This window comes from Carex rostrata, chromosome 9 (assembly GCF_964058835.1).
Source record: "Carex rostrata chromosome 9, lpCarRost1.2, whole genome shotgun sequence".
NCBI classification, from domain to species: Eukaryota; Viridiplantae; Streptophyta; class Magnoliopsida; order Poales; family Cyperaceae; genus Carex; species Carex rostrata.
Window position 1 is genome coordinate 5,618,559 of NC_135926.1, and position 18,853 is coordinate 5,637,411.

The 18,853-nt window shown below is 32.6% G+C and overlaps 1 protein-coding gene and 1 long non-coding RNA gene across 2 annotated transcripts; one reads left to right on the top strand and one right to left on the bottom strand.

The window, feature by feature from the left end:
* The first annotated feature begins 5,687 nt into the window (after nucleotides 1-5,687).
* On the top strand, nucleotides 5,688-7,023 carry LOC144559205 (E3 ubiquitin-protein ligase Os03g0188200-like). Its single transcript, XM_078308198.1, has one exon. The coding sequence runs from the start codon at nucleotides 5,916-5,918 to the stop codon at nucleotides 6,909-6,911; it is 996 nt and encodes a 331-aa protein (XP_078164324.1). The 5' UTR covers nucleotides 5,688-5,915; the 3' UTR covers nucleotides 6,912-7,023.
* Nucleotides 7,024-13,297: 6,274 nt separating this feature from the next.
* LOC144558934 (uncharacterized) lies at nucleotides 13,298-14,045 on the bottom strand. The gene is made up of 3 exons (XR_013513058.1): nucleotides 13,912-14,045; nucleotides 13,706-13,819; nucleotides 13,298-13,576 (listed from the first exon to the last, which is right to left on the bottom strand). It is a non-coding gene; the product is annotated as an uncharacterized LOC144558934 (long non-coding RNA).
* Nucleotides 14,046-18,853: the final 4,808 nt, after the last annotated feature.

The following is an 18,853-nucleotide window of genomic DNA, read 5'->3' on the forward strand; positions in this document are numbered from 1 at the left end:
GTGTGCACCACTTGTATGTGTGTAAATGTGTGTGTAATGTGTAGTTGTATGCTCAGAGCTCAATGTGTGTGTTTTCTCTCTAGCTGTGGGGTCTTTTGAACTTCATTTGAGGTGCCCTTTTATAGGCAAAGAGCTCAGCTCAGGATTTGGTAGGGCTGAGGTGGTCTCATCTTGGCCAGAGGTGCTTGATCAAATGCCTCTAGTTGATTTATGTTTATTTGAATGCCATCAAGGCAGGGGATCACCCAATTATACTTTGACATGTCATTTGAGTGTGTTGGATGCATTTGAGCCCTTAGATTGCATTAACAACAGCTCTGGGCATCAATAGCCCTTGATTTACTGCCATATGGATGAGGTATGAGGGAATGCGTGCTCTCAGGCTCCAGGAGTATATTCTCCTATTTTGTCATGACCTTAGGCCTATTTGCCATGTGTCCAGGGGACCAGGAAAGGTGTTAACAGCTACATCAGCTATGTTGTGCTGGACCCGAGCCATTTCAATGCTTAACATGGTCATTTCTCGATTATTGAGCTTTATAATTGTAGGAGTGACAGAGAGCATCGTGTTGCCTCCCTTATCATGTACTAGGGTCCAATTTATCATCTGCATAACCAATTTGATGCTCTCAACCATGGCAGAAGCTGAGCTGGCATTCTTTGTTCAATTCACCTTTCTAAGTCCATTTAACCTCAAATTGAGCACACAGGTAGTGTCGTCTATGCTTAGTTGGCATCCCTGTTGAGTTTCAAAGCTTGATTGCATCTCTGGCTCAAGTTCACAACTTCACCCTTCTTCTCTTCTCGGTTCAAATTGAAGCTTGTGAGAGAGAGACAATCCTTGAGGTTTGGGCAGAGAGAAGAGGGAAGGTAGCTCTTTCAATCTTATATAAGCTTTGCTTCAATCCCTTCTTAATTTAGGCGAATTTAGAACTCAAAAAATCGGCTTAGGCCGCGAGAGGAGGGAAGGAGAAGATGTCAGAGAAAGGGGCCCGCATGTCGGCCTCACTGACCTGTGCCTTCCCTCTCTTTCATCTCCTTTTCCCTCTGTATAAGCTTGGCGCATTGTAGGCCGCACAAGGGGGCAGTGTTATGGTGTATGGTGCTCTTAGCGCACTCAAAATGAAGGGTTTAAAGGCGCTGAGTTTAAACTTAGCGCTCCCTTGCTCGTTTTGGCTGGTCTGGGCGCATGGTGCACCATTCTGCTGTCAGCTTGGTGTATGGAGTTCATTCTTCATGCACTAAGTTCACCCATATCCGATTTTCAACGAAAATAGCCATGTGAGGCTGACAATGGGTCCCAGGGGTCAGGTTTAGGCTTGGTATACCCCATATTGCACCCACAGAAGCCAGGTTTAATGCTAGGGGTACCCTGTGCCATGTGGCACCAATCAGGAGCTGCCATGTCAGCATTTCCTTTGAAAATTCATAACTCTTTAACCATTTGGAGTTAGAATCTGTATAAAATATCAAAATTCATGGTTTTCAATGTAGAATATTACCATGAACTTTAATATGTCATTTCCCTTCATATTGGGAAGATTTTATGCACATTTAGCATTGTTCAAGCATCTAAATTGGTGCCAATTTCCATTTATTTAAATTGGCAACTTTCTAGGGTACAACACTATGTAAAACTGACACTTACTTGTGTCTTGATTAATAAAATATAGAAGCTAGATTTCTAAATTTCTTTGTCAAAATAATTTAATTTGTCTGAAGAAATGAAATAACTTATTCCAAATCAATTCATCTCTTACTCTTTCTATTTTACTTATTGTTTGACAGCTCAAATGTGATGTAAGAGATTTTCTCTAGCTCGTACTCCACAATCAAACTTGAACTAGAATACTAATGTAAAAAAAAAATTGTATTTTTTTATTAAAAACTCTATTTATGTTATTATTTGTTGGATATATTCGTTATTTATATTTTAATATTGATAGTAATTACTTATGTTATATATGTTAATGTTTTTTATTAATAAAATCCGTCCAAATCTACCGAATCTGTTCGTCAGAATTCATAGTATTTTAAATTATAATAATTAATATAGATTGAAAATAAGAATCTCACTACTAACTAAAATTTGACCGGTCAGATCTGCGTAAATTCCGTTCTCGAGGAGATATTCGATGATTTAATGCATGTGTTGTTCACTTGTTCTGCGCTTGGTCAAAAGTCAAAACTCAGGTATATTGGATCTTCTGTATCATGCTAAAGAAAAGTGCAGACAGGGTTTCCATTCAATGTTTGTTTGGTGCGAAGCTATTCTTCTAAGAAAGCCAGAAGTCAAAACATACTTAATAAAAAAGGGAATTCATGTATATCCCTAGAAAACCTTAAAATTGCGTACCTCCCCTCTAAAGTTCATAATATAATACACTATTGTACTCATACTTTGCTACAATTTCAAAATTAAAAAAAATATAAAAAATAGAAGTAAATGACACCAAATATTTTTTTTATTTTTAACAGTATTTGTCTTTTTATAATTTATTTTTATTCAACAATGAAATAGACTATTTTGTTTTTACCTCTCTCCGTTAAATATGAAGATAATCAATATTTAGTGAACAAACATGTTAATTATTTTGTTACTTTATTGTAATAATAATGTAAAAGGAAGATATAAATATGATCAATTAACTGTTTTTATTGCAACATTCATATAAAGAAATTGTAAGGAGAAAATCAGTGTAGCGGGTGTTCAAAGACCTAAATACAAACTTCAACACAATAAATATCAATACATTACCACATAAAATCATAATTGTAGATTTTTTTTTATCTTAACAATTTAAAATTCAAATAATTAAATTACAGTTGTTGACGGATCAAGATATCTACATGCTTAATATAAGAGGGGAGAATTAACTTTCTAAATTTAAAATATGGACATATTTATACAATTTACACTTTTTTACCCAATTTAAACTTATAAAATATTCATTTCATTCTTTATTTAAAAAATAAATTATGTAGTTAGTGTAAGAAAAATATTATGTCTTCTAACTGTTTGGTTTCCAATAACAAATGTTTCATTTCTCTGCTATACACAGTGGTATTTGGTTATATGTTTCTGTACGTCATAAATATGAAAACGAATAATTTACTCTCAAAATTGAACAATTAAAAGATTAAATATTTATTTTAAATATATTATATATTATATTTTTGAGGAGGGTTCAAATGCCACCATTTTTTGTGCCTCCATCATGCCTCCATTTTTAAAAACTTTAATAACTCAAAATTTAAATCTTAAAATTCAAAATAAAACCGTTGGATATGAACTATATCATTTTATCTATGCACATGTAAAAAATTATGGCATTTCAACTTTGTTTTGATTGTCATCTTGAGCTTGTAAAAATGTATACAAATATGGATAATTTCTAGACGTTGATTTTTCAACTTATTGATTCATATAAAAGCAAAATCAAAATGTGATAATTTTTTATGGCCACATAGAGAAAATAACATAGATTACATCTAACGGTTTTATTTTGACATTTAAGTTTTAAATTTGAGTTATTTAAGTTTTTTAAAATGGAGGCATGATGGAGGCACAAAAAATGGAGGCATTTGAACCCTCCTCTATATTTTTTTAATAAAATGTAAAATGTGCAACTTGCTTTAAACTAAAGCAAGTGATTATTTTTTTAATTCAAAATAGGGCGCTCTAAGAAAGGTTTAACGAATAATAGATATATTTTACCGATTTCTTCTCTCCAACTTTTTTTTAATCAATTAATTTCCCTTTATGTTTGCCCTTACGTCAGTTGCTATGATTTTGAAACTGATTTTCTTTTCCCCTTTTCTTTTTGCCGTGTACATTTTGGCCTCCTATCACATGCAGTTATCCACAATATATATTATTATTATTATTATTATTATTATTATTATTATGATTCTTATTGCTAATCATAAGTTCATAATTTCACCAATAACTTATTCAGTACAAAAAGTAAAAAAAAAAAAACATTAGTAAAAAAAAGTAAAAACATTAAAACTAGGGTGTTCCTAAGTTCACCAAGCTTCTTTGTGAATTCAATTTTAAAATCTATGAGATTGATTTCAAACGACTAATTTAAGCCATTGAAAATTTTCTACCTTACGAGTGATGCATCTACATGCAAAAATTTGAAGATTTTAAATTAATTTTGTATAGTGTCAAGTGGCCAAAAAACATCCGAAAAATTAACGTATTAAAATTAATTTATAAATCATCTAATTTTGACCACTTGACTTTATACTAAATTAAATCGAAACTTTAAAATTTTGACATGTAGTCGTATCACACGCAAAATAGAAGGATTTCAATAGTTTAAATTCGTTATTTGAAGCCAATCTAATAAATTTTGTGTTGAGTTCACAAAAAAATTTGATGAACTTAGGAACACCCTATAGTCTACTCCATAACAAAGATGTTGTCTCACCCAATACGATATTGTTTGCTAATTTGTTGGTATATTCGGAAAAACAGGGTTGGCACATATATAATGTAACAACCCAAAAAGGGTAGCAGAAGAGGATCATGGAGCCTTGAGGTTTCTGGTATATATTAAACTGTCCTTGCCGGCTGTGGAAAAATTGTTAGCCTTGAGGTGATCTAACTTGGGATGAGATACTTTTCTTAATTATCAATGACAACATTTATTGATATAAATTGTCGAATAGTTAAAGAGATTTTGTATTGAATTTGATATAACCTGAAATTTAATTGCTTACGAATTAAAATCCGATAAATTTTAACTGGTAATTATATATATTGCTTGATCAATGAATAGTTAGCATTCCAATTGTATCAAATTTGATACACAATTTATCAACATCATTAAAATATATATACCTTAAAACTGTTTTTCTTTTTCTTTTGATGGTCTATATATATATTGGTTGTCATTGTTGTTTACATGAGTTTGTTATCCAAATAACCACTTTTTAATTGAACAGTTATACAATTTTTTGTGCGAGGAAGGTGCCACTCCCACGAGTTGCCATAATCATTTTTGGTACTGATTTTTCTTAATTAAAAATTCAGCAATTTAATCCGTTAAATTTATTGTTCTCCACGAGTAATCCATGGTTCTTGAAATTTAGAATTTTTTTTAAGTTTGTTTTGCACAAAATCGAAAGTCAAATAAAATTATTTCTAACTTAACTTTAGGGCGTTAAATTTCTTAATTTCTTAATATTTTTATTTTATATAAAACAAGCTTAAAAATGTACATGTGAACGCATCAATGCGAGGAAGAATAATATCATTCGTTTGAATTTTTCATCTAAATTTAAGAATTGAAATAGCAAAACAAAACAAAAAATAAGGCAATTGTGGAAACTTGCAGCAGGATAACCTCATATTTTTATATTTGAGTTTTCTAATTAAATTATGATGCTTGCATTCCTTGGATCAAATATATCGGACGGCTCAGAATCGATAACATTTACAAAGTGACTCTGTCTTTGGAAGTCACATTCTAGTACACATAAGAAATCAATCTTGTTAAGTTTAACGATTCTAGACGGATGAGAAGTCAACTAGTCACAGCGCTTACACCCGCAAAAGTCAGGAGATTGCAAATATATAGCGTATACATAAAACTAAAAAAAAGGTCGTCCTATTAATTCATTTTTTTTTCAGTTATTTTGGGACAAATTCAACCTGTCCCTCGCACCATAGACATAAGTACATAACAAAGGGTCAAATAAATATATGCATCGAAAGAAAAACTTGCTTTGAAATGATGATTCCCGGCTAAAATTTCCCCGGTGAAAACAAAAACAAATCCCATTCACCTCCCTTAATTTCCCCTCAACAAACGGGGTCCACTTTGCATTCTCCTATAACCATCGTCACGGCCAGTCTGCCATTGATCACTGCTTCTTCTCACAGGATTCTCCTCTCGGTGGCCATGGATCACCGTTTGATTTTGAACTCCAACCATCTACTATTGCTTCTACTCCTCCAGAGAAGCTGTCTCGGGCTTGCACAAAGTGTGGGCCCGCCACCGTCTCACAACAACGGTGGTTTCAGTACAGTCACAGGTGTGATCTTCGGATGTCTTGTAGTCTTGTTCTTTGGTATTGCCTTATTCTCTCTTTGCTTCTATCAACGCCGCTACATCAATGATATTACAACCAACAGGCCCACCGGAGGTACTGCCCCGACAACAAGCAGTGAGTCTGGCCAGAGGAGTATACAAAAGGGTGTTGACAATAAGGTGCTCGAGACTTTTCCTATAATGGAATATGCAGCTGTTAAGAAGCTCAGCACTGTCAAAGGCCCGCTTGAGTGTGCAGTGTGCCTATCTGAGTTTGCGGATGATGAGTCACTTAGACTGTTGCCAGGATGCTTCCATGTGTTCCACCCGGAATGCATCAATCAGTGGCTAGAAAATCACACCACCTGTCCAGTTTGCCGTGCAGACCTAAGCAACCCGTCCATGCCAATTGGTGATGCAGATGCTACCTCTGAAGAAACTGGAACTGGAACTGGTACCATAGCAACCGAAGGCCATGAGATAATTCAAATCGACATATCTGGCGAACCATCTGTAGTCATCCATACTGTGGATCGGTTCACGCTCAGGTTGCCGCATTATATGATAAAGGAAATCGAGGAGTCGAGGAAGTACAGACGGTCAGTGAGTTTTGCGGGCTATGCATATGACCGAAGGGGCAGCACCAACGAGAGGAGCGGGAGGCTGCGGGGGTTCATTCGGTCATTCTCTACTGCGTGGCAGAGAGAGCCTGATTCTGGTTCGAGGTCAATTAAGCGTGTTTTTGCGCTTTCTGAAGTTGCCGAAGTGCCGATGAATAGCCAGAGCATAGGATCATCTTCATCTGGAGAGAATCAAGGTCAAAGACTAAGCAATGTTTCGGACATAGCGTTGCTTGACCGGGTATGAACTTGATTGTGTGCGATTTATTAGATATTTTTTTCTTGGCCTCCGTTTGCGTTTTCATACTGGCCGGTTTTTTATTTATTTATCTAATTATAGCCTGATTATTGAAGAAAAAGATCGGGTCGTTCTCCGGAATTGGTCGATTTACTTGTTTGGTTTTCAAATGTTTTAATCATATGCAAATAAATGCAGCCGTAACTAAAGTTTGAATCGGGCTCGTTTAACTCTATTTGAATTAATATGCGCTCCGTTGAGGTAAGTTACTAGCTAATGTTAATGAAATTTGAATAATAATGGAAAAATTAAAATAACATTATTTTAATCAAATTTTTATATATCAATATTTAAACGTATTATATCTCCATCATATAAAACAATGCAATTATCATGAAAATTGCTATTTTTTAGGATACCGGTCAAGCAAATTACTGAAAATGTTTGTCATAATATGCAGCATTTAAAATTGTGAAGTGCTCACAATTGGAAGCGTCAAATCTTGGAAAAGTATTAAGAAAAGTTCTTGTATCCACGGAGAAAAATTAAGAGAGGACTTCACCCCTCTGTTCTTTTTCAACAATAATGAAACGAATAAAAAATAATTCAAAGACAGAGTAACATATGAAAAATGATTTTTAAATATTATAGCTAAGTTAAAATATATTAATAACTAATAAAGATTACAAACAAACGTCCTGAATTAGAAATTTTGAATTTTTTTTTAAATTTAGATTTTAAAAGTAGTTAGATTTCAATTTCGCATATAATTTATACAAGAATGAAAAAATCAAGGAAACTTTACTAGTTTTCAGAAATGAAATTTAATTTAATTGGGGGAATAACAAAAATAATATTGAGAGGTACGACAGAAATCAAAGTCAATTTGAACAGTGATTACTAAAACTGGAAAAAGAAAGTTGTAATCATTCACCGGCATGTTTCATTTAAATTTCTAGAAGCGTCTAGCTGGGCCCAACGTGCACCGCCCGGTGAGGTTATTAACCACACACACACAGCATATTAAAATCTTTAAACTAGGCAATAATTTGAAGAAAAAGGTGCCAGCCATTACCGACCAAAAACGAGTGCGTATTGTTTCAGGTAATACCTAATGTATGAAAATGAAATGAACATGTGAAAGCGTTCACATAATCCGATCTAATTAACGCATCGATAAGGTTCTAAGAAATAGTACAGATGCTAAATTGTGTATATATGCATGAGAAATGATATAATTCAAGACTTTTTTTTTTTCTGGTTACACTCAAAAAAAAAAAAAAAAAAAAGTCTTGCTAACTAATAAATTTTGTTACACACTTACGATAAAAACAATATAATATGGAATGATTCTAGACGTTGATTTTTGAACTTATTGATTCATATAAAAACAAAATTGAAATGTTATAATTTTTTATGACCACATAGGGAAAATAACATAGATCGCATCTAACAGTTTTATTTTGACTTTTAAGTTTTAAATTTTGAGTTATTAAAGTTTTAAAAAATGGAGACATGATGGACGCACAAAAAATGGAGACATTTGAATCCTCCTCTCTCTCTCTCTCTCTCTCTATATATATATATATAGGGATGGGCTAAGATGCTTTATAAGCACGGGTCATTTGATGCTTTATGCCCTTCTGTGTTGTTATCAAGGTCCAAAAAATCGATTCGAACTGCTCAACATGATATCATATTGAAATGTGCTTGGAGACCAAATTTTATATTTTTTGGAGTTTTTTACTATTTGTTTAGAATTTTTTAAAAATGTTGTTTTTTAACGGTCCAGAATTATATGAAAAATAATTATTTTTAAAAATCCTAAAAAAAAATAGTAAAAAACTCTAAAAAAATGTAAAATTTGGTCTCCAAACACATTTTAATATAAATATCATGTTGAGCGGTTTGGATCGGCTCTTTAAACCTTGACAACAACATAAAAGGGTGTAAAGCATCAAATGACCCATGCTTTATAAAGCACCTTAGCCTAATAAGTTCGAAAAGTGTATATATATATCATAGTGAATTTCTTACTCAGTAAATTAGAAAAAGCATATTTACAAAAACTTGAGAGCAAGTCTTTAGTCTAGTAACTCAAACAGTGCTTTAGAGATTCTAGATTTACAATTAAATTAAATGTTTTTTTGTAAATATTTAAAGTTAAATATTTTGATCTTAATTCAATTCAATTTTTATTTTTTAGGAATTCATATCGGTAGGTTCTTATGTAATTTAGTGTATTTTTTTTTTTTGGTTTATATTTGACAATTTACTTTTTTGATGTATGCATTGTAGAGTATGACAGAAATTTGTATTTATACTATAATAAAAATAAATAAAACACCTTTATTTGATGGGAATTCAAATTTTATTCATGCCACCAAATCATTTAGCTTTTCTAGTCTAGGAGCCTCCAAATAAAATAACGGCCTCTTTTTTTTTTTAAGATAATTGCCACCAAAGCAGTCAAATGTATCTACTTTGGTCAGAGGCATCTATTTTTGTTGGTATGTATCTCATTTGCACTCACATCTATTTCATTTGGAGTCTTTCAGGCTAGGCCGCAGAGCTAATTAGCGCCTCCTAGTTTTTCAGGTTGCTAAATGATTTGACGGTCTGAGTGAATTTCAAATTCTGATTAAACTAGAGCGTTTTGATTTTTTTTTTTTTTGTAAATATGGTAGAAATAAATTTTTTGGAGAGTATGAGACAAACAACCAATTAGGGGTGCAAACGGGTTGGATATTATCCGACCGTATCCGACTCCGTATCCGAAAATTTAATACAGGTATCTGATATCCGAATATCGGTGCGGATACGGATACGGATATGATTTTGAATTTTAATTATCTGTATCCAAATAGTAGATATATATTATATAATTTAATATATATTTTGAAAAAAAATATGTCATTCACTATTATAAAAAGCGGATATCCGTATTCGCATCCGGTTAATATCCAATCCGTATCCGTATCCGTCTAATATCCAATCCGTATCTGTATCCGGAAAATAAAAACGGATCCGTATCCGATCCGTTTGCGCCCCTACAACCAATGCAAGTTGGAATTTATATCACCTAAGGTAACAAAAATATTTCTATTTAGATCCGGACCGTCCAATCAGAAGACACATAAATATTAAAAGTCGCCGTGTTTAGGGATTTTGATCGGCCACTCCGGATCTAAACAAAATATTTTGTTACCTTAGAGGATATGGACTCCACAAGTTGAGTCAAAAGTGATCAGCATTTGTGATATTTAAGTCGACGTAGTTCAAAATTTGAAACTTTAAATGAGTAATTTTTCTCTATCTAGTTGTCTCCATTTTAATTTCCAGAAATAAAAAATTGTCTATGTTTAATGTCTCTATTCCTTTCTGTCAGCTAAAGCAAAAAGAAAAAGAAAAAATCGTTGCTTCCAGATAAATCAAGACCGTTGATTATCTGATCAAACACATTGGAGCCGTTGTCTAATTTCAAATTTATTCGACACAGGGCATCAAGATCCTCATCCATCAAATTTGAATTGGACTCGGGCACTCGGAGTCGGGGATACAAATCTGCTCATTTTCTTAAGAAAATGAGCATTCTCTATTTTTTTATCCGAACCGTTCAAAATCGATCATATGGTTTCAATTGCATCTAATTCGTTTTAATATATTATATTGATATAAAAGAAAAAAAGTAATTGAAGCTGTGTCATTGATTTTGAACAATTCGAATGGAAAAATAAGGGAGTGTTCTTTTTCTCAAGAAAATGAGCAGATTTGAATCCTAGAGTCGGAGAGACCACTCAATTATCCATTTCGAAAAATTCAAACTGATGGTCCACCGTTCACGTCTGATCGAGTCCCTGCAATGTGAACCCCCCTCCTTTCCTTTTCTCCGTAAAAAATAATAAAAAAAGGAACATCCGAGGTAGGGGTGTCAACGGGTACCATACAGGTCGGGTGAAAGTTATTTTCATATCTATACTCGTTATGATATGAAAAAAAATCTTTATTGTTATTCGTCTTTTCGAATATGGTATGGATCAGGTAAATGGATAAAAAAAATGTTATTGACATTTCGATTGTGTTTTTGATAAATTCTTTTTCGAAATAAGAAAAAGAAAGAAAAAAATAATAATTAACACAACTAATTTGCATTATGAAAATTTATTAAAATAGAAAACTTTATTGTATCATATATCATTTTCACACACACATATCTATAATATTATTTTTAAAAATCATCTTATACAAAAATGAATAAAATAACAAAAAAAATTCATTATCATTACTCATACCTAATAAACTAGCGAAAAAAAATCTTACCTTATTCATATTTTCAAATACATAAAAAAAAGGAGATGGTACCGAAGCGGGAGGCTCGTAGACGCTACTAGTGCAATGACTAGAAAAATATCTTTTCTCTACGTGAACTTTTCTTTCTTTAAACCCTTTGCGGCGTGGATTATATAGAATTACTTTGTTCCAGATCTTTATTTCCAGTATTAGCGTTTGCATAATCAAATAAAAGTAAAAGGGCGCCATTGACACCCCTAATCCGAGGCAACAGAGCTACCGCACCAAATTGCAAATAAACATCAACCGACGAATCAACGATTAGAATTCAGTATGCAACTATGTATTGTAAATATAGGAGAATCGTTTTGAGATTCGTACCAGGTTAAAAAACAGTCTGGATTTAAAAATTTACAGTCCTTTCGGTACCGAACTGGATCTGAATTCGCTCCTGCACGGGGTAAGAAATGACACCGCTAAGCCGTAAAATGGATATATGGGCCTACTTAACATAAGCCCAAGAAGTTGTTTAAAAAGCATTTTCTCAGATAAGAAATGGACCGCAAATTTTGGGCCCAACTAGTTAATTCTAAATTTTGATTAGTTAATTTGAGTCTTACCAAAACTATATCTAGCTTTTTTTTTATTTTTTTTTATTGAAACCCGTAGGTGCAATTTCATTGCAATAAACAAAGATCCAACTACATAGAAAAACATACATGTAAAATAAGTAAATAACTAAACTACCTAAATAAACAAAGGTTCAAGTCCAGAATGCCTAAATAAGTAAAATAACCTACATTGCATACTAATAAAAATACAACTTGTAAAAACTATATCTACCTTAGTATAATATAAGTGCAGAGATACACAGAAAAGTTACTAATTTACCGGTCATGATTGAGATCGATCAGAGAAAATTCAAGGTGTTTCTATATATTTAATTACAGATTTAAAAAAGTAGACCTGTATATAATTTTCTTTTTCTTTTTATAGAAGTTGTTCAGTTAATATTAACAAGACAGTTCAAACAAAAAAAAAAATCGATAGCTAAGCTCATTAATTTTTATATATAGATTTGAATATCACAACAAACAAGATTGTCGAATATATATATTCTGTATATTATTATTCTTCTCTGCCTCATGCAGAGTGGAGTTATATATAACTTATAATTTTCAGCCATTTGACCCATTTTTGTAACCTATTTAATTGACGTTTTATGCCTTGATAACTTCATTCTATCTGCCATTTTGATATCAATTTGTCGGTTAAAAAGAAGGTCAATATCATATTCGCAAAGCTAGAAATTCTGTTAGAGGTACGTAGGCAAGCATAACTATATAATTACGTTGCAATTTTTTTTTTTAACATAATATAAAATTACATCATCAATTAAAATAAACAAGAAGTCCAGATAATATAAATGAACATCAAAGGTTTCAACTAAGTCAAAAGTTTATAATAAAAAAAATTTATATCAATTTTTTTTTAACATAATATAAAATTACATCATCAATTAAAATAAACAAGAAGTCTAGATAATATAAATGAACATCAAAGGTTTCAACTAAGTCAAAAGTTTATAATAAATATTATTTTATATAAAAAAAGAAATATATTAATGCTACAAAATCAAGTCAATGGAGAAAGCATTATTCTACGGCTCTTCATATTTTGCCATCGTTGCATAATTCGTTCATCATCTACCTCATGAAACAACTGATCACTCTGAAAGTAAGTAACTAAACAATCATTCAAGAATTAATCTTCCATTGAATTTCTTACTCGGTTTTTCAATTGGAGTATTGGTCCATTCTCTATTAATCAATTGGAAAAAATTAGAGTTACGTACCTTACTAATTGGTCTACATGAGAACAAGAAAATGAGTTTAGTCCTCATTTAAACAATACTAATTAGCATACATAATTTGAAAATGAAATTTTTTATGCTCCAACTAAATATTGACCTTTTATACAATGGCCTTTTTATCTTGGTCTAAACTGGAGCTTGAACTACTTGGTCTGAAATTATTCTTCTCTTCTAAAATTGCAATAGGACAAATTACAAGTTCAGGTATGTACTATGCGGTTGTGTTTTACTGGTAAATTATAACTGCTTCTAAAATTGCAATAAGACAAATTAAAACTGCCAAAAAAATTGAAGTCAAATACTTTGTATGACATCATAAAATTACAGTACAATTTTCCTAAGAATTTAGTGAGTATAAATTTGTATCAAAACCATGGCAAAACATACTATGCAGAGCACTGCTGCAGGAAAAATTATCATACCGGTGTTTTAACTGCAAAAGTTATTCGTTCTTCACTTCTTCTTCTGAGTTCTGATTTGTCTTCATAAGCTTTCAATAGACTATTCAAGCCTGAAGTAGAAATAAACAAACAGATAAAACCAAAGTTACACCAAGATAAATTCAAGCATTATATATTTATATGGAAAGAAAAAGAAAGCCCAATTTGAAAGAAAAATTCATTCTTCTACTGTTCTACACCTTTGTGTCCAGTCTTCTGAAGAAAACATAAAATTGATAAATTTCTTTGCTTAATCAATGAAATGGTGATGAAGCCATGAAGGAGAGCGCGATTAGCCGATTACATATAAGGTCCTGCAGCAATTTATCAACAGTAACACATCAGTTTCTAACAAAATAAAGGACAAAGGAATCAGAATTTAGAGAATTGAGAGAAGGGAATTTACCGGACAGCAGTAGAGGCAGGCAGGCGGCTAAGACCTAGGGTTAGAGGGTTCCATGCGGCGATCAGCGGTAACAGGCGGGCTGGTAGCGCGGCGATGATCCTTTTCTTCGTGGCGATCCTTTTTTTTTCTTTTCTCGCGTACATTGCTCTGGCAGTAGGGCTGCTAATGAGTCAAGCCGGTTCACGAATCAATGAGTTGAGCGGCTCAATATTTCATAACGAATCGGATTCGAAATTAGAAAAAGTTCAAACAACTTGGCTCAATTTCAAAAGAAAAAACTCGACTCGACTCGGCTCATGTAAACGGCTCATGAGCCGACTCATATTGATAAACTAGATGAGCAAATAACTTAAATAATTAGTGATATTAGAGACTAATTTAACTATTCGAAATAGTCACTAGCTTAATCTTTAACTGAAATATTAAAATAACACAAGTTGATTACTTTTTCAAATAACTACGATCATTTATTTAAACATAAAATAAGATACGGAATAGCTGGCAAACTCTGTTTCTTATCCATCAATAAATAGGAGTAGAACTAGGGTGTTCTTAAGTTCATCAAGTTTTTTGGTGAACTCAAATTTAAAATCCGTTAAATTGGCTTTCAATGACAAATCTGGACTATTAAAATCCGCCTATCTTACGAGTGATGCATCTACATGTAAAAATTTTAAACATTCGAATTAATTTAGTATAAACTCAAGTGGTAAAAAAAACGTTCAAAAAATGAATGCATTAAGATTAACTTATTAACATTTTAATTTTGACCAATTGGAATTTATACCAATTGAATTTATACTCGTATGATAGGCGAAACTGTCATTTGAAACTGATTTAACAAATTTTAGACTTGAGTTCACCAAGGACTTGGGGAACTTAAGAATACCTTAGTTCTACTCCAATAAATAGTGTATAGATCGGTTGTAGATGTATCTATCATTTTCAACTTTCATTTTGTTTTGCAGGAGTTATTTTTGAATTTTACAAAAAGGCGCATTTGTGAAATTCATAAAAAAGAAGGCATGTTTAAATCCTTCAAATTTATTCTTAAACAAATTACACGGCCACAAGGCACAAGGTCATAAAAGCTTTTGCAACTAATTAAACATATAATCAGATACTTATTTAGTTTGAAAATAGAAGAATAATTTGGACCGGATATTAATGCAGGAATCGTACTTTTTGCTCTTAATTTTTATCAAATAATCGAATAAAGATTTCTGATTTTTGTTTGCTCCAAAGATTTCGGATTTTAGATTCCAGTATTGAACGGTCAAATTAGATGACCCAACGGTCCTTGACGGTCAACAAGTCAATAAAGCCAAAACGACAGAAGAGAGGAAATTCTGAAAAATGTCCACAAACTAAATTCACGAACTTGAAGACGAGATATTCAACTTAGCTCGTGAGCCGGCTCGTGAGTTGAGTCGAGTCGAGACAAGTGTTTACATGAGCCGAGTTGAGTTAAGTTTTTCCTTTCAAAATCGAGCCGAGTTAAGAGTCGAATTATTTTGTTTCTCTTATTGAATCAAACCGAATTTGAGTCGAACCTTAATCATTAGTAGTCCTAGTCTGACAGTGGAGGGTGAGAGTAATATTTTTATCTGGCTTCTGGGCTTTGAGTTCTGAACCCGGTCCAAAAAAAAAAGCACCTACCCCTGCAATACACTGTCCTCGCCACTGCCAATATGTTAATTTTTTTTTATATATATATTTTCCTAATGGCAATATTTTTCCTTTTAGATGGATCCGTATATTTTAAAATCTGTTTGCAAGATTAGTACATTCCAAAATGTAAAAAAAAAAAAAATGTTTGTTTTATTAACTTCTTCCTCAAAGAATTATACTTGCGATTTTTTTATGCATTAAATAACATAAAAGTAATGCAATATTTTTTGCTTTTTTTCCCTCGTACTAATTTTGTTTATTTAATTTGATTATATGGCGTAATAAAAATAGTTTTTAAATATTATAAAATAAATAAAATTATCGTTGTGGTTTTAACAAAGAAAAATTGCAGTAACTACTATATAATGTAATGCGAATTGGAAGAACTTTTGAATCCTTAATTAGGAATATGCTAGCATGCTATGCATAGTATAGAGCCCCTCCATGCAACGGCTCGGATTTCAACTTTTCAAAATTCTAACTGTTGATCCGAACCGTTCATTTTGTTCTCCATATTAATATGTGTTTGGAGACCAAATTTTACATTTTTTGAATTTTTTTTACTATTTCTTTAGATTTATTAAAAATCGCTGTTTTCAGCAAATCTGGACCATAAAAAAACAGCGATTTTCAATAAATCTAAAGAAATATTAAAAAAATTCCAAAAAATATAAAATTTGGTCTCCAAACACATATTAATATGGAGAACAAGATGAACGGTTCGGATCGACCGTTAGGATTTTGAAAATTAGAAATCCGAACCATTGCATGGAGGGACTCTATGCTATGCATAGCATGCTAGCATATTCCTCCTTAATTATACAAAACACGTTATAAGAAAACGAACTTACGTACAAATATTATCAATTCTAAGCTGGACCCTAGTTATATAAACAAATCTCGAAAAAGTCGAATATTATTTCTAAAATATCATTCCTAAAACTGTATTAATTTTAATTTAGGAGCTTGAAGGGGCAACACAATTTCTCAAATGCTTAAGAAAATAATATAATATGGAATATGCTAGTATGTTATGCATAGCATAGAGTCCCTCCATGTAACGTCTTGGATTTTGACTTTTCAAAATCTTAATGGTCGATCCGAACTGTTCATCTTGTTCTCCATATTAATATGTGTTTCGGGACCAAATTTTACAGTTTTTGAAATTTTTTTACTATTTCTTTAGATTTATTGAAAATCGCTGTTTTCAGCAAATCTGGATCATAAAAAAACAGCGATTTTCAATAAATCTAAAGAAATAGTAAACAAATTCCAAAAAATGTAAAATTTGGTTTCCTAATACATATTAATATGGAGAATAAGATGAACAGTTTGGATCGACTGTTAAGATTTTGAAAAGTCGAAATCCAAGGCGTTGTATGGAGGGCTCTATGCTATGCATAGCATGTTAGCTTATTCCAATATAATATTGCACATTATATAAAAATTTCTTTGGTTCATTCTACTGCACACGTAATTCAACTAGTTTAATTACTCTATGATTCTAGATCTGATCAGTTCATCATAATACTCTTTTCATTTAAATTTAAATTAAGCACGCAACATATTATACTAGTAACCGCTGACAGAACGTTCCGTAGTCCAATCGTAACGCACTTGGTCTCCTATTATCTAGAACAAGATATAATATATCTATAAAACTTTGCGTGAAACCTTGCATAATCAAGAAATGACAAAAACTTCTCATCTTTAGTTAATTACTTGGAAAGATCTATATACTTTTGTTCTTTTAGTTAATTAATTACCTTTGTTTTTGTAATACTGAAAAGGATCTATTCCGATTACTCAAGGACAATGCGATATCAATAATTCGTTTGTAAATTAAAGACACTTATTACTACTTAAAATGTACTCAAGATATAGTAGCTTTTTACATTTTTTTTTTGAATTTTTTCATGAACATGTAATGAGCCTTTTCGCAATCAATAATTGCCCAAGGGTTTGGTACAACTAGCTTCTCAATAAAGATAGAGGCATTATGCTTTTCCAGATAATATTTGTATATTTTAAGTAGTCCTGGGGCGACTGCATGTCTATAATATTCGATCAACGGAAACAAACAAGAGGTTGCTCTAATCAATTAGAGACCATTTTTCAAACCAGTATAATTTCAGTAATTATGTAAACAAGTTACTCAGTTTGAGCTAAATATTTCTTATTTATATTTAAATGCGCATTTCATTTAGATGGCTCAAGTTAAACTACTGACAATATAATAATAAAAAGTAACCATATAAACAAGACAAAAACAAGTACTAATGCTGTACCGCCTCTATTCTGTTGCAGAATATAAGCAACTCCAGCTCTCTCTTGCTTGTTTAACTAAATCAATATTCATACATTCTTTTCAGGCCCTTGATCTTCATATGACCATTTGCTATCAATCAATAATGAATCAATATCACCTAAACAAACCCAACAATGCCTTAACCTTTGTTATCTCCGTATTCTCCTTCTTTCTCCTCGCAGCTCCATCGGTGCTAGCACAAGAGACAAGCTACGATCCGAACAACACCACCACCACATCTACTTCTTTCAATCTCACATTCGCACTTATCTTCCTCGCGCTCATAGTTCTTTTCATTGTAACGGCCTTCTTGATTGTCTTCTTCAGCTGTGGTGGGCCTAATTCCGCTACAACTGCCAATCCAATTGCACGTACAACCATCGATGAAAATGGACCCCAGTGGGTAATACCGGTGGTGAGGCAGTTAGGTCTTGACAAGTCGGTGCTGGATACATTCCCTATAATTAAGTTTTCTGAGATCAAGGGACTCAATCTGGGCACGCTCGAATGTGCTGTTTGTTTGTCAGAGTACAATGACTCGGATACCCTTCGCATACTCCCAGGATGCTGCCATGTTTTCCACCCAGAATGTATAGATAGCTGGTTGAGCAACCATGACATATGTCCTGTCTGTCGTGCAAGCCTAACCAATCCTAATATTATTTTTACTGAGTCACAATTAGAGACTGGAAATGGCAGTGTAATCACCGAAGATGAAAGACATAAGATGTCCATATCCATGAAGGGGACAGACAGGTTCACGCTGAGGCTACCAGATCATGTTCTGAGAGATATCGAGATACATAGGGGATACAAGCTCTCAGCTAGTATTGCTGGTTCAGGTTACCAGGGAACACCTATGAGTAAAAGTGGGAGAGTTTGGGCCTTCATCAGGACATTCTCTAGTAGGCGAGGACAACAGCTCGGGGGAGGCAGTAGAAGTATTAGGCTCGGTGGTTCTCT

What these genes read in the sequence shown, in the direction of transcription:
- LOC144559205 (XM_078308198.1), top strand. Translation starts at nt 5,916, where the DNA reads ATGGATCACCGTTTGATTTTGAACTCCAACCATCTACTATTGCTTCTA.